A 17,656-nucleotide genomic window follows, 5' to 3' on the forward strand; every position below is an offset into this window, starting at 1 on the left:
GGATGATTGTAGGGTAGCGCTGGTTTTTGCGAACTGTATGTAATAGGCGTAGGCTATGCCGTGACTTTATTGGGTTGCATATAAATCACTGCTGTAATGATGTTATGGGTGATAAGTGATCCCGGAGTTGATTCCCATATGGGATACAAAATGTACAATTTTTTTGTCAATGAACATGACTGACATCTAAACTAAACTAAATTAACAGGTCTAAAATCTAGAGCTATCCTTTTCTGCACAGACCATTATGAAAGAGATGACATTACATTTAGGCCTGTCATTTTAATTAAGTTTAGAAACCTTAGATGAATTTTTTTGAATAATGAATACTACCCTGAATATTAGTTAGAAACAGAAATCGCACCCTTCTCAAAATTTTCTTCTTCAAAATCACCGCCAAAAAGATCTTAAAATCAAAAAAGTTTTTTACGACGATACCAGGCACCCACGAAAAATAATTTTTGAAAATTCCACCCCTATAGGGGTTAAACGGGGTGACAGTCACAGTATAAAAGTCGTTCATTTTTCAAGTTATGTCTATGAAAATTGGTATTTCAGCTCATGGTTAAAAATAGAGAAATACGTATTTAGAAATTCCTTTCCCTATAGGGGATTTTTAGAAATTGCATCCTCAAGGAAAGGCTTTCGGGCAAAAATGAAAAAGTACCTATGCGTTTCAAGTTTTTTTTAAAGAATATTAGCCGTGTTAATCTAAATATATAAAAGGAAAAGGTGACTGACTGACTGACTGACTGATCTATCAACGCACAGCTCAAACTAATGGACGGATCGGGCTGAAATTTTGCATGCAGATAGCTATTATGACCTAGGCATCCTCTAAGAAAGGATTTTTGAAAATTCAACCCCTAAGGGGGTGAAATAGGGATTTGAAATTTGTGTAGTGCACGCGGACGAAGTCGTGGGCATAAGCTAGTTATTACTAATATTCCCCTTTCCCCTCCAACTAAGCGAAAAGCTTGTGCTAGGAGTAGGTACGACAATAGTGGAACGCGTGGGGTTTGAACTGGCAACTTTTCGGAATTCTGTCGCTCCTTAACCATTGAGCTATTGAGGCTCTAATTGGAAATCTCTGCCGAATTTTCCGATCCACCCCCTCACCGATTTTCAAAAATTTTACTAAGAACAGAACCGGGTTGGGTCAAAACCTACGATCATAATAAGGAATCCAGTCCTCTCATAAACCGTTACACTATTGAAGTCAGATTTATAGTCATGTGTATCAACAGTGTAACATAAGCACTAATTAGGGCTAGGGGAAACTTTTAAGAGAAAGCTAAAATGTAAAGCCGCACTTTACCGGGGAAAGTGTGTAATTTGGCCATAAATTCTGTTCCGAGTCAGATAATTGGACGGTGGACATCAAACTTATGGTTGGCGTGCAACATTTATTCGGCTTTGTCTTTTAGAAAATCTGTAGCATACAAAAACGTACGGCATACGCTGAAATTCGTCCTCTAAAGAAGCCCCTATTTGACTATGAACTCTTATATGACTATGAACTATAAAAGCGCTGGTCAATTCTAAACTTCAAAGTTTGGAATATCGGCGCAAAATTGCCTGCCTATCGGTATTCTACAGGATATATTTCGGAGAGTGTGCCGAAGAATTTTTCAACCTGGTTCCTCCTTCGTCTTTCTACTATCGTACCGCAAGGCAACGCCAAGGTCTGCACCCGTACGTAGTCGAAATTCCACGACAGACAGACATATAGACTTAAGAGTGATCATACAGAGGTTCCACTTTTTAATTCGGACGTACGGAACCCTAAAAACATGTTGTCTTAAATGTATTAAAAGTCCTAAGTACTTAAAAGCTTGCCGTAGTTGGTATTTATAGACGACTTTTCTCGTTAGAAACTCGAAAATAACCGAAAATAACTTCAGAAAGGGCTGTCAAGTGTCAAGCGTCTCCCATTAGCCCTTGTCAAAGTTAATGAACAATAGCTTCGCTTGACTAATACGACAGCAGGCTATTCGTCAATCGTCCAAAAGATCTTGTTTCGACTTTCACACCTAAATATTTTTAAAGATTCCGAGATAGCTAAAACTGTTTCAAAGTCACTAATATATAATAAGTATTTCAAGAGCCCTAGGAGTAGGAAATTGAGCCTCAATAGCTGAACCGGTAAAGGAGTGGACTGAAAACCGAAAGGTCGACGGTTCAAACCCCGCCCGATGCACTATTGTCGTACCTACTCCTAGCACAAGCCTGACGCTTAGTTGGAGAGGAAATGGGAATATTAGTCATTTAACATGGCTAATATTCTTTAAAAAAAAAAAATTTGGAAGAGGTTTTTTAGAGTTCGCAATAATCGCAATGGATTCAAAGTAGCATACTGAAATTTTCATCCAAAAATCCTATCCGAGATTTGGTCTTTATTAAGTGAAAAAAAAAATTAAGATAAAAAACAATATGGCGCTTTTCGCTTGTATGTCGTAGCTATCTTGATTGTTTTTTTAATTATAGGCAGTGTCACTGTGTCATTAGGGATGATGTAAGGATTCTAAAGGCTCCCCCACATAGGCGCGTTATTATAGGTCGATAATATCGCATGCGGTATTGCGATAATGCGTCCCGATTCCTTGCACACAGCTGCGTTTTTATCGTCCGATATTTCTTACGAGAGAGCGCGCAAAATTGTTTTGAATGACATTCCAAGTCTAAGGTTTCGCTAATGTCGATTGCGGTAATTCCACGCTGTATTACTTACCTTTGTTTCTGGCGTCTTTTTTGGCGTTTTTTTGCTACTGTTAGTAATACGCATTCTTCATCTGATGATATGATATCCATATTATAGAAAAGTTGTTAGGACACTCATACAGTCATGTAACCACTCTCAAACTGTCGATAAAACCAAACGTCCTACAAGTACTACAGGTATGTGTACGGTTGTTTGCGTCCTGATACAAAACATTCTAGAACTCATATCGGAATATTGCAGGACGGAGAAACGCAACGTCCTACTTCCATTTCGGCGTTATTATCGCAGCAGTGTGTAACTACATGACCATCCTAATACAAAATGTACTGAAAACAGATATCGCAATAACGCATGCGATATTATCGACCTATAATAACGCGCCTGTGTGGGGGAGCCTTTAAGGTACCCCCATTCAAATCTGTTCAGGCCTTTTGAACTAGAATTAGAATACAAAAACTAATACATGTTCCATGAAAAGATTACATTCCTTTTTTGGGCAGTCTAATCGCGTGAAAAGGAATCTAATGATTTCAATATTCCAGAAATGTCTAGTATTAATTATTATTCTCGTAAATACAGTTTTATCTAAGTCAATAACAAAGGTACCACGGCACGAAGTTTGTTTTGCGGTTGCCTAGCAAATCCCTTGTCCTACTGACCTGCTAAGTAATCAGAGTGGTACGGAAAATCACATTGACATTTTACTGCAATAGGGCAAAATAAATTATATACATATTCTAGCTTACGCTCGCGACTTCGTTCGCGTGAAGTACACAAACTTCAAACCCCTATTTCACTTCCTTAGGGGTCGAACTTTCAAATATCCTTTCTTAGCGGATGCCTACGTCATAATAGCTATCTGCATGCCAAATTGCAGCCCGATCTGTCCAGTAGTTTGAGCTGTGCGTTGATAGATCAGTCAGTCAGTCATGTTTTCGTTTTATATATTTAGATAATATATATTTCGCTTCCTCTAAGTACTGCTCACATAACGCTGTTATTTGTTTATTTAAATTAAAAACTAAATCTTCATGATGATATGAAATGCGCAATTTTTCAAAGTCAACCCAAAACTATAGTCCGCGACACGTCGATATGGCAATCGGGATATGAGGCGAGGGACCCACCCGCACGTCACCCACACTCGTCCGCACCGGGTTAGCGCGGGGGCTGTGCGGGTGTGCGGGGCGTCCCCTCCCCGATTCCCATCTCGACCTATCGCGGACTACAGTAATATCTCCCATTTACCTAAAATTAAAACACCAGCAGTGTAGAAACAAAAAGGAAGTATTTCTACCACCTTCCGACGTCTAATAGGTTATAGGATTGCTCAACGGCGTTTATTTGCGGCCGCTTCCTCTTCAAAATGCTTTGAAACGTTAGCTGCGTTTCAATTCATCTGGATGTGGTTATATAAATAGCTTATACCTACTTACCTAACTTACGTAACAACTCTATGGCAGGTTAATAGGAGTATGATTTGAAAATGGTACATTGATGACGGATAACTTTTTTCTGAACGAGAGATTAGTGTTTATCTGCAGTGTTACCTAATAAGTATATAATTTAATATTATCCTTTCCTTCGCTGCTGCTTTCCGAACGGGAGTCATTTTATTAGAGCGTAAGTAAAACGTATGATCGTGTATGTATATCTATGTTTAAAAATTATTTTCGCCAAAAATGTGAGTATAAAAGCTGTGATAGCCTAGTGGTTAGGACGTCAACCTTCTAATCGGAGGTCGGGGGTTGGATCCCGGGCACACACCTCTAACTTTTCGGAGTTATGTGCGTTTTAATTAATTAAATATCACTTGCTTTAACGGTGAAGGAAAACATCGTGAGGAAACCTGCATGCCTAAGAGTTCTCCATAATGTTCTCAAAGGTGTGTCAAGTCTACCAATCCGCACATGGCCAGCGTGGTAGACTATGGCCAAAAACCCTTCTCACTCTGAGAAGAGACCCGCGCTCTGTAGTGAGCCGGTGATGGGTTGATCATGTTGATGATGATAAAAAATGTAAGTTAGCCATTATTAAACATACTTATTAATAATTCTTCACCGTCGATTACAGGCCGAAAAAACTGTTTTTTTTAATGGAAATGAACAAAGGTAAAGCCTTTGGGTACGGTAATGATGAATGACCGTAGTCGAAATCTAGGCTATAAACCTATTTCAGAACAGGGCAAACTAACTGAAGAGAAATATGATTCTCTTCCTAGTAGACAACGAAAGATTTTAATGTGATTTTAATAGTCGGTTTGTCGTTGGTCGAAATAGTTTAGTTATTATTTATTTAACTACCGTTTCGTTTCCCTTGACCTTCAATGCTTTTCTATATATTGGGGCCGATTCTCTTGTACACAATCTCTAAATTAACAGGTCTAAATCTAGTGCTATCCTTTTCCGCAAGCGACATTATGACAGGGATAGCAATAGATTTAGACGTGCCATTTTAGTTTTATTACAGCCACAATATCTTTTTGATGTGCATAAAAATAATAAAATTACAAATAATTAACTCACCTCAACAACTTGCCTGAGATCTTCGACGTAGACGTTTTCCGTTTGCACGATTTCGGCACACACTCTCTCTAACTGCGATAACCCTGGCATCTCCTCGAAGGCATTTTGTCCTGGTAAAAAATTAAATTATTTAAAAAAAATTGACTTCAAAAACAGAAAAAAAAATACCACTAGAAAGAAAAGTACAGTGTGCGCAAAACAAATAGTCCAATCTGAAGTTGTAAGATGGTGGTTTGCGCAGATCATAGACTGTGAATAAATACACAAGCCCGGCTGAAAACTGTTTTAGGTTTTGCACACTACGCAGTCATACCTACCTACGCCTAAGCCTGGCAGACTTAACACACCTTTACTACATAACATTATGGAGAACTCTCAGGCAATGCAAGCTTCCTTACGATGTTTTCCTTCACCATCAAAGCAAGTGATATTTAATAATTGCTTAAAACACACAAAATTCTGCACAGAAGTGTAATAATTAAAGTTACTTACTTGGCAATTCCGTCCGACTATCTTCTGACACACTAGTTTTCAGCATACCGGCACTGTTCACAAAATTATTACTCCCATTCGCAGATGTCATGTCAGCATCACTATGGTCATCCAGACTTTCGATCGAAGCTAAATACGCGGAGTTCACTCCTCCCTTATTTTGTACCCCACTACTTGAAGTCGAACTTGAGGACGCAATGGAACTCATTGATAGAGGTCTGGTCACTTCTATTGCAGGATTTAGCCTGACAACTTCTTTTTCTTGTATCATTTTCAGATTCCCTGTAGATGCCACAGCTTCGGGATAAGGTCCAGATTTTAAAAGCTTACTCGGTGAACCTTCAGTTTTGCTCCCGAAGTTTTTTCTATGCAAACTATTCGTGCCATTATTTAGATTTTTTGGGAATTTAATAGGAGACGCTTCAGGTGTCGAAGTTTTGAGATCAGGCTTTTGTGGGGAACTGTCTTTTGAGGGCAATTTAGTATCGAATTCCCTATCATTAGTAGATATAGAGAGCTCGATCGATTGGTCGATGAAAGGAAGGGAGAGAGATTCAAATGCTGTCTTATTAGGATTAGGAACATCATATATAGTGGGTTGGTTATTCGTTGGGACATCGTACGTCGTTTCTTCTTCGTTGATTTTAAATTCCGGTTTGATCGGAGCTGTTTTTGCTGGAGAATCGTTGCTGAAAGTTTTTAATGTCGGTTGATCGTAGATTTCTACTGACGGTAATATTTCTAGTCCTGACTGAGATATTTTTGACGTTGCCCCAACTAGTGGTATATTGCATCGTCGGGTTGATGATCTACCGATAATTATTGATTTCTTTTGGAATTTCAGAGTCGTCGTCTCTGCCGCACCTGATATCATTCTTTTAACATTCGGGGAGAGATTGTCGAAAGTAGTTGCTTCTTTGTTGACTTCTTTAAACGTTCTTTGCACTTTAACTGTATCACTGGTAAGGTCACATATGGGTTCTTTAGCACCATTATTATCACTTTTAGTTCGTAATGTAAAGAGGGAACTTTTGTTTACTGTTGCTAAGGGTAGTTTGACACTGCCTGCTATTTTGGAAGGGTCTTTCGGTGGGCTCGCGGGTACTGTAGTATCCTTTTCTTCCGTCATATTGCCTTCAATGTCTTCTTGAACAGGTGGGTCGTTTCTGGCATCTTTGGCTGTTTCGAGACGATCCGCTTCAGGTCTCAGGCTCTTTACTGGTTCCAATAGGGAGTCGTATATACCGATGAGCGTTGGCGCGAGATCTGTTGTACTACCTGTAACAATAAATAAATATTTTTTATTAGTTTATGTTATAAAAATCAAAGCGGTGATAGCCTAGCGGCTTTAGACGTCTGCCTCCTTTTCGGAAAGTCAGGGGTTCGAACCCGGGCACGAAGTTATGTGCGTTTAAGGCAAATAATTAAGATTTACTTCAACTGTGACGGAAAACATCGTGAGGGAAACCTGCATGCATGAGAGTTCTCCACAATGTTCTCAAACAGTATGTGAAGTTTGCCACTTCGTACTTGCCCAGCGTAGTAGACTATCGCCAAACCCTTCTTATTTTGATAGGAGACCCGTGATCAGTGATGAGTTGTTGACGATGATGTCATAAAAGCAGATTACGCTGGAATCCTTCTTGGTTTGAGCACAATAAATGCTATAACAGCTTTTTATTTCAGTCGCATAATAATCTACAATCTACATTCCTATCTAGATAATTCGCAAGTTAAAAGAAACACCACTCTGCATATGCTATGAGACTGAGTAACTGCATGTAAACGCAACTTGCATTGTAAATGCGGCTTTAGCAATCTCTTGCCAATCAACATGCACTTTGCATTTTCTAAGTACATGGTACCTGATCACAGAATTCGTTGTACCCGTCGATGGTTGTACCATACAGATTTGTGTTTTGGCGGCTTATAGCGAATTAAACTTGTGGTTCCTTGTATTTAATTTAGACCCAATGAATAGAGATAGATAAAAAAGCTCGTGATCAAAGTATAAACAGAGAAAGCAATTGATGCTTATCATGGTAACGTCAGGATTATGTCATTTGGTAACAAAAAGGCTTTTAACTTTGGTAATGGGATCCTGTTTAGTGACGCAATGGGGGCGATGCGATGACGAGACGATGTTTTTTGCTACGCATATTACGTAATATTGTTATTTTGATTTCTAAATCAAAAATGCGTATCTGAATTCTGATCACGATTCTGACTTCAAAAAAGGAGGAGGTTTTCAATTCGTCGGAAACTTTGTTTTTTTTTATGTATGTTCCCCGATTATTCGAAGACAGACGCCTGCACCGATTTTGAATTTCTTTTTTATTTGAAAGGGTATAACTTCCAAGGTTGTCCCATATAAATTGGTGAAGATCTGAAGAACATCTTCGAAGATAGATAATGGAACTCCTCAACGGATAATATTTGCGTGGGAGATCCGGCCTATTTTTTTCTCTACATTAAAACCTCTGAAAAATCTCAGATTTCTAAGTGCAAGAGCGCGACGCCCAGCCTAAACTCTTCTACCCTGACTTTCTCTCTCTACCTTCACTTTTTTAAATCAATGTACCCTTTGCCGTTGCCTTCCATTCAAAACAGTTATTCCATTTCTATAAGCAATCCAATATCTCAAGTATTACTTGTCGTAACTCCTAATCGAATTTGTTCGGCCACTTCCCGACGGTAATGGGAGTTTTATGGCCCTTCAAATACATACGTAGCGAGGTTTGAACTTTGAGCCCCTATAGAGATGTTTCTTTCTATTATCATTTAAATTAATACTACGGCGCCACGCTTATCCGTCTTTATTGAAACGGTAATCTTAAAAACCCAAAAAATCTATTGTGTCATATAGAAAGAAGCAGGTGCTCTTTTTATCCTAAAAACCAAATAGTTCTACAGAATCTTTAAAAACCTAAATAAACCCGGACAAAGTCACGAAGATCATCTAGTAATAATATAAATCGTTTTTAGGGTTCCGTATCTTCAGAGAAAATAGGAACTCTCATTATCTAATTGACGGAGTAACAAGTACTTACAGTACTTATTGACTTTCGCGAGAAGTGGCGATCTCTATTACGACATGACAGCGCTATAATTTGGCAGCTAACATCTGTTGCTCCGGAAGCAATTTGTTGTGGAGGACAGAGGTCATTAGCACAAGTTGATAGTACAGCCAGCAAAAAAAAAACCACTTTACTAAAATTAAAAAGTATCAATCTATCTAATCAATTAGGTTTCTTCGGTAGGTTTGAACTGACGTTTTTTAGAAAATCTCCAGAGAATAAAAGGAACTCTTGCAGGATTACTTCGTTGTCTGTCTGTCTGTCTGTCTGTCGTGTCTGTCATGACCCGTCAAGAGAATAATTCCCGTTGACCTAGAATCATGAAATTTGGCAAGTAGCGCTAGCAATATCTTTTTATATTTCTTCTTATAATATAATTCTTACCTACGGCTACAATTTAAAGGTAAAATCTGAAAACCGTGAATTGTGGTTACATAAGAAAAGTGTTATTTCTTGTACGATGGTACGGAACCCTTCGTGTTCGAGTCCGACTCCTACTTGCCCGATTTTTGTACCATTCCAGCGTAAGCAAAATAGCAGACTTATATTAAACTAGATGATGCCCGCGACTTCGTCCGCGTGGATTTAGGATTTTAAAAATCCCGTGGGAACTCTTTGATTTTCCGTGATAAAAAGTAGCCTAGGTATGTCCTTCCCCGGGAATCAAGCCATCTCTTTACCAAATTTCGTCAAAATTGGTTGAAGGGATGGGCCGTGAAAAGCTAGTAAACAGACAAACTGACACACTTTCGCCACAGAATATATATATTTTTTTTTTTTTTTAAAAGAATATTAGCCATGTTAAATGACTAATATTCCCCTTTCCTCTCCAACTAAGCGTCAAGCTTGTGCTAGGAGTAGGTACGACAATAGTGCAACGGGCGGGGTTTGAACCGTCGACCATTCGGTTTTCAGTCCACTCCTTTACCCGTTGAGCTATTGAGGCTCTATAATATATCTCTATATAATAGCTTTCGCATTTATAATATTAGTATGGATGAGTATGGAATAGTATGGATGTAATGTCGTATTTAATCGTGTGATCTAGGACAAAAATAATAATATGAAAACGGGTGTACTGCGATCATATCATTTGTCGCGCGGATGGACCTCAATTTTCTAGACTCTAGACCTAGATTGTAGGTTTAAAGTAAATAATCTAATTTGACGCCATTTGCCATTATCTTAGGTACCGGATTCGTTGACCATTTAAGCTGGCTGGTCAAAGGTATATGTTACAGGTTTGATTTTCATTTTGAAAAGTTTTAGAGAGTATTAAAAACTTGAACACGACTTGGCCGCCATAATCTAAAGGAAAAGTCTGTGATGGCCTAGTGGTTAGGACGTCCGCCTTCTAATCGGAGGTCGGGGGTTCGATCCCGGGCACGCACCTGTAACTTTTCGGAGTTATGTGCGTTTTAATTAATTAAATATCATTTGCTTTAAAGGTGAAGGAAAACATCGTGAGGAAACCTGCATGCCTGAGAGTTCTCCATAATGTAAAGGTGTGTGAAGTCTACCAATCCGCACATGGCCATAGTCTACCACCCGCGCTCTGTAGTGAGCCGGTGATGGGTTGATCATCATCATCATCATTAAATGCTATTTGGTGTATTGATCGGATATCCAGATATGTCGAAGGTTGGCTCCACTCGTAGAACAATAGAATTCCTTGAACTAATAACCTATGTTGACACCGATATTGAACCGAGAATAATTGGGTATGGCGTGTTATCGACAATGGATTCGATCCAAAACAGTTATTTTGGAGCTGTCAAAGATAGGCGCAACTAGCTTACGCCCACGACACGTGCGCGTGGACTACATAAGTTTTAAACCCCTATTTTACCCCCTTATGGGTTAAAATATTATAATATTATTATCCACACTAATATTATAAATGCGAAAGTGTGTCTGTCTGTCTGTCTGCTAGCTTTTCACGGCTCAACCGTTCAACCGATTTAGACGAAATTTGGTACAAATATAGCTTGCATCCCGGGGAAGGACAAAGGCTACTTTTTATCCCGGAAAAATGAAGAGTTCCCACAGGATTTTTAAAAACCTAAATCCACGCGGACGAAGTCGCGGGCATCATCTAGTATTAAATAAATAAATATTATTATACTAAGTTATATTATCTATCTGCATGCCAAATTTCAGCGCGATCTGTCTAGCAGTTTGAGCTGTGCATTGATAGATCAGTCACTCAGCTTTTCCTTTTATAATTATGTATTTTTTTTTAATTCAGATACAAGTTAGCCCTTGACTGCAATCTCACCTGGTGGTAAATGATGATGCAGTCTAAGATGGAAGCGGGCTAGCTTATATAGTTGATAGGTCAGTCAGTCAGTCGGTCTGTCAGCTTCTGACTTTTCCTTCAGAGGTTATATTATTTCAAAAACTTATCTTAAATTTATCTGTTGTACAAAATTTAGCCCGATCCGTCCAATAGTTTGAGCTTTGCGTTGAAAGATAAGTCAGTCAGTCAGTCACCTTTTCCTTTTATATTTAGACTAGCTAACCCAACTTTTGAAACTCGGTAAGAGGGTGCCATTTGCGAAAATCCTGAAACATATATATGATAACAAACATATAGATATAAATGACAAGATATGCCCAAGCGAACAAAATTTTTCACGGTTTTGGAACCAAATAAATCAGCGCCACCTCTTAGATACTAATGAACTACCCGTTTGAAATCCAGACGTCACTGAGGTTGCATTGGTGCTAAAGCACTACTGAGTCGGTGCCATTTTGTTTGTTCAATGGCCCTGTCCATACGAAGTAATATATTAGTCAATGTGAAACATCTAGTTGTTTAATTAAAATCCAAATTCCAATTTTCATAGGAAAACGACGGACTTTCATCACCTATTTAGATGGAATTTCTCAAAATCCTGAAAAACTTAATATTTCATATATCAGGTACCGGCCCATAAGCTTAACCGATTTGGCAAAATTTGGATTTCAAAAATTCTTTCACTGATAAGTAGATAGGTACGCGTAACGCGGCAGAAAGTAATGTGTGTGACCTTTAGAAGGAGATAGCAGATTTGTAGAGCATTGTCTCTGTCGTTGAGACCAAACCAACCGATCGACTTGTGGACGATCCCATAAACTAACCGGCTCGTTGGAAAGCCTGGAGCACCGCAGAGACGTTAGCTCTCTATGCGTGTTCTATCGCCTGTATATAATGGGGAGTGCTCTGAAGAGCTTTTTGACCTCATTCCACCCTCTTTTTTCTACAACCGCACCGCGCGCCACCGTAAGGAATTTCACCCTCACCATCTGGGTGTCTGGTGCACTTCGACCGTCCGCTGCGCCAGATCCTTCTTTCCACGCACGTGCAAAAATTTGGATTTCAAAAATTCTTTTACTGATGATAACACATTAACCCTGAGCGCTGTAAATTGAAGAACCACGCGAACGAAGCCGTGGGAAAAGCTAAAGGTAAGTAAGTTAGCTAAGCTAGTCTAGGCATTGAAAATGAAGTGGTCAATGTAAAATTTTTAACGTTATCACTAACTGACAGTTAACGGTTAAAACCTAATAACGATATAATACGGTGGTCGTAATAATTTTACGTCGCACTTGACCATCGAATTCAAATATCCAATATGGCGTCGTAAAGTTCCCGCGTTTTATGACCACTGGTAGTAAAATTTCCTTTGTAGATAGACGGATGCCAAACTTTTATAGAGTTCTCATTATTTACTTTAAGTTTAAGGTTAGGTAAAGTTTAAAACCGGCCAAGTGCGAGTCAGGCTCGCGCAACGAGGATTCCGTACTACAGTCGTATTTTTTGGACATTTTGAATGATAACTCAAAAACTATGATGCATAAAAATAAATAAAAATCAGTTTTAGAATGCACAGGTAAAGCCCTTTCATATGATACCCAACTTGATATAGTTATCTTACTTCAAAAATTGAAAATACTAAATTATTAGTTCATGACCACAATTTAATTTTTTTTGTGTGATGTAACCACAAATTCACAGTTTTCAGATTTTTCCCCGAAGATCTGCTACAAGACCTACCTACCTGCCAAATTTCATGATTCTAGGTCATTGGGAAGTAACCTGTAGGTTTCTTGACAGACCGACAGACAGACAGACAACAAAGTGATCCTATAAGGCTTCCGTTTTTCCCTTTGAGGTACGGAACCCTAAAAAGAATATTAGCCAAGTTTACCATGCTGACTAATATTCCCTTTTCCCCTCCAACTAAGCGTAAAGATTGTGCTAGGAGTAGGTACGACAATACACAATAGTGCAACGGGTGGGTTTTGAATCAGCGACCTTTCGGATTAGTCCGCTCCTTTAACCATTGATCTATCGAGGCTAAGGTAAGTCCGGAAGAGGTAGTAATTGTGTATTGCAGTCACGTAGGAAAATCAACTAAGGATTTAAAAAATTCATGGTCGTTTAAAGGAAAAATAAAATATGACATTGACATGGCTATAGGACATGATGACTATTAAAGAATTTGATGAAACATCGACAACAATGGTAGGGAAACCCTATAGGCTAAAAGGTAGGCTAAAAGTTTGACGACCTCTCTGGCGCAGTGGTCTTATTAGTGGAATAGAATAGAATAGAATGTTTTTTTATTCATGTAAACTTTTTACAAGTGCTTATGAATAGTCAGGTAGTTTTAATTTAAAAACTGCCATGCCCCTTCCAGGTTAGCACGTTTCCATCGACTGCATCGTCACTTACCACCAGGTGAGATTGCAGTCAAGGGCTAACTTGTATCTGAATAAAGACTTAAGTACCTAACAACTTAGAGAATAGAGATGTGTGCCCGGGATTGAACCTGAACCTCCCGAATAGGGGGTCGACGTCTTAAGCACTAAGCTATAGCCACTATCACCGGTTAACAGAATAATACCGAGACCCAAAGTGGAATGAATGAATGAATGAATGAAAGTGAATATCAAATTCCTAGCAAAGTGAAATCATGGACATATAAGTACTGAGTAGAACTAGAGAAAGTGTGCAAAAGGTATACAATTACAAGGAACAATACTGGCCGCACTCTATGCTCTACGGAGTACTATAGTATTTACAGTTCAGCGCCGGCCGAAGCGAACTCCTAAGGAGCCCACAGGCTAAGACCGCAGGTACGACAATAGTGCAACGGGCGGGGTTTGAACCGCCGACCTTTGGGAATTCAGTCCGGTAGGTAGGGGTTTCGGTCCCAGGCACGCACCTCTAAATTTTCGGAGTTAAGTGCTTTTTAGGTAATTAAATATCACTTGCTTGAACGGTAAAGGAAAACATCGTGACGAAACCTGCATGCCTGAGAATTCTCCATAATATTCTCAAAGGTGTGTGATAAGTCTGCCAATCCGCACATGGCCAACGTGGTAGACTATGGCTAAAACCCTTCTCACTCTGAGTGGAGACCCGTGCTCTGTAGCGAGCCGGCGATGTGTTGATCATGATGATGATGGAGCGCCTAGTTCGCCTATATAGACAGTCCGGCCCTGAGTCTATGACATTATGATGCGAGTGCAATCGACGCTGAAAGTGCAGGGAAAGTCATATTATATCAAGCGTATGGTAATGTGTGGTTGAGGGATGTGTATTAATGCCCCTTGTCTATGCCCTCATTTGAAAGTAATCATTGATCGTTGGCAAACAATCACAAAGCATTATGGCTTACTGGTTAACACGTCAGGCCACTTGGCCAGAATTGTAATCTATGGCCTAAACCGTTCTCATTTCCAGAGGAGACCCATGCTCAATAGTTGGCCGGCGATGGGACATCCCTACCCATATTTTTTTTATTTTTTTATATGTATGTTTCGCTGGCAATCCTCCGACATGGTTATCGGAGACTTTTCGTTTTTCTTTTTAGATTGTCATGAAACAGGTTCTTTTTTTTGTACTGTGATCATGATTTTGAAGCTAATAGCCCTACCCATATTAGAAATGTGAAAGTGTGTTTGTTTGTTAGTTTATTGGTTTATCCTTCAATCAGACCGCAACGGGGTAACGGATCGACATGATTTTTTGCATGTAATATAGTTAAAGATAAGCTGTGATAGCCTAGTGGTTAGGACGTCCGCCTTATAATCAGAGGTTGGGGGTTCGATCCCGGGCACGCACCACTAACTTTTCGGAGTTACGTGCGTTTTAAGTAATTAAATATCACTTGCTTTAACGGTGAAAGAAAACATCGTGAGGAAACCTGCATGCCTGAGAGTTCTCCATAATGATCTCAAAGGTGTGTGAAGTCTACCAATCCGCACATGGCCAGCGTGGTAGACTAAGGCCAAAAGCCTTCTCACTCTGAGAGGAGACCCGTGCTCTGTAGTGAGCCGGCGATGGGTTGATCATGATGATGATGATGATAGTTAATAGGATTTTTCCCTTAACGTCTGCTATAAGACCAACTTACCTGCCAAATTTCAATGGGAAGTTCCCTGTAGGTTTTTTGACATGTAGACACGTCAGACACGACAGACAGACAACAAAGTGATCCTATAAGGGTTCCTTTTTTGCTTTTGAGGTACAGAACCCTAAAAACATATGAATATCTACAACAGCTGTTCCTAAACGCTATTCATAAAATATCCAAGCATTCCCTAGTTTTACTAAAATCACACATTTCTTTAGTTTGCCGCAAAAACACGCACTCGCTTCCATCAAAGCAGATTCTGAGTAGTTGCGAAATTCAACAAGATTGTTAAAATAATTGGCTATCAACACAAACAACTTGTATTTTAACGATTAATCATTTAGAAATTCTGAAAGCCGTCTTAATTTTTATTACTTGGTAAGTATGGCAGGTATAGGTCCAGTAGTTTGAGCTATGCATTGATAGATCAGTCAGTCAGTCACTTTTTCCTTTTATATATATATATTTTTTTTTTAATTTATTTATCACCGACAACTTCCATACATAAAAGACCGCACATTTAAATACATACAATAAACAGTATGGTCGTCAATTACAGGTGAAACTTTGCTTATAAACTAACATGCACTAACTTACAGACTAACAGATTAAAGTATAGATTAACTTAAAAACAGACAGACTTAATAACGTACAGAGTAACTTGACAGATTAACAGTAGGTAAAAATAAAATAGTTAAATATGTAAAGGAATTTAAATTTAAAGAAAAATATAGATATACCTACTTAACAAAATATAACTAACAAAATATCCACGATTAATGGTCTCCAATTTGATCACAAATAATATTTTTTTTAAATTTTTTTAGATAGATATATATGGAAATGGATACCCATCTTTCTTTATTGTTTGGTCCTTCAATCACGTATCAATAGAGCAATAGATTGATCTGATTTTATAGCGGAAAATCAAAGAGTTAATACGGGATTTTTGAAATCTAAATACACGCGGACGAGGCATCAGCTAGTTTATAATATTAGTATGGATTTATCTGTTGTTTATACTCTATACAGCATTATCTGTCAATCTGTATAATCTGTGGTGAGTTTTCCCGCGTCACCCCGGCGCGGCGCCTATACAAGGCCGGCGCCGGCGCAGAATCTCATGCGAGTTAATACGAGTCGCATATCATAAACTAGTCGGTACTCTACATGGACCTAGGTCCTAGGTCCTAGCTAGAGAGACCTAGCGAAAGTGTGTTTGTTTGTTGGTTTGTTGGTTTGTCCTTCAATCACGTCGCAACGGTGCAATTGATTGACGTGATTTTCTGCATGGGTATTGATAAAGACCTGGAGAGTGACATAGGCTACTTTTATCCCGGAAAATCAAAGAGGGGGAATCAAACCACGGGATTTTTGAAAATCTAAATCCACGCCACTATAGGCTATCACCGCTCATAAATCAACTAGCTTATCCCCGCGAATTCGTCCGCATTCCGCGTGGACTACAAAAATTTGAAACCCCTATTTTACCGCTTTAGGGGTTGAATTTTGGAAAATCCCTTCTTAGCGGACGCCTACGTTATAATAGCTATCTGCATACCAAATTTCAGCCCGATCGGTCCAGTAGTTAGAGCTGTGCGTTGATAAATCAGTCAGTCACCTTTTCCTTTTATATATTTAGACTAGCTGACCCGCCCCGGCTTCGCTCGGGTGGAATTTAGAAAATCGAGGTGGGGGTTAAATTTCCGAAAATCCTGAAATACATATTTCTTTATTTGTTGCCGAAACCCCAAATACCAATTTTCATGCAAATAACTTGAAAAATGACGGACTTTCATACAAACTTTCATCCCCTATTTAACCCCCTTGGTAGTAGAGTTTCCAAAAATCGTGAAATATGTATTTTTTATTTTTAACCGAAAGCTTAAATACCAATTTTCATCGATGTAGGTAACTTCAAAAATGACGGACTTTCATACAAACTTCCATCCCCCATTTTACCCACTTAGGGGTGGAATTTCAAAAAAATCTTTCTTAGTGCATACCTACTCTTTACAAAGAACACACCCTCCGAATTTCATGTCTCTAGGACCAGCGGTTTAGGCTGTGCGTTGATATATTATATGTCAGTCAGTCAGTCAGTCAGGACTTTGAATTTTATATATATAGATTGATTTATCTGTAGTCTATACTCTATACAGCATTATCTGTCAATCTGTATAATCTGTGGTGAGTTTTCCCGCGTCACCCCGGCGGCGGCGCCTGCACGGCCGGCGCCGGCGCAGAATCTCATGCGAGTTAATACGAGTCGCATATCATAAACTAGTCGGTACTTTCGAACGTGGAAAGTGAAAACTTTATTTATTTCTTTACGATTTAGTTTATTTTATTTACGAGGTAAGCGGTGATAGCCTAGTGGATAGGACGTCCGCCATGGGCTCCGGCGTTCGATCCCGGGCCCGCACCTCTAAC

The 17,656-nt window shown here is 39.1% G+C and overlaps 1 protein-coding gene across 2 annotated transcripts in view; it reads right to left on the reverse strand.

Annotated features, from left to right (window-relative positions):
* The window catches only part of GEFmeso (Guanine nucleotide exchange factor in mesoderm), a 115,519-nt gene that overhangs the window by 23,798 nt on the left and 74,065 nt on the right, over positions 1–17,656 (reverse strand). For both annotated transcript variants that reach the window (XM_034981788.2, XM_069507065.1), the window contains exons 2-3: positions 5,740–7,017; positions 5,248–5,357 (exon numbers count right to left, since the gene is read on the reverse strand). In XM_034981788.2, the coding sequence (XP_034837679.1) occupies positions 5,248–5,357; positions 5,740–7,017 (1,388 nt within the window). The remainder of the gene's footprint in view (positions 1–5,247; positions 5,358–5,739; positions 7,018–17,656) is intronic.

Source organism: Maniola hyperantus, chromosome 25 (genome assembly GCF_902806685.2).
Source record: "Maniola hyperantus chromosome 25, iAphHyp1.2, whole genome shotgun sequence".
Taxonomy (NCBI): Eukaryota; Metazoa; Arthropoda; class Insecta; order Lepidoptera; family Nymphalidae; genus Maniola; species Maniola hyperantus.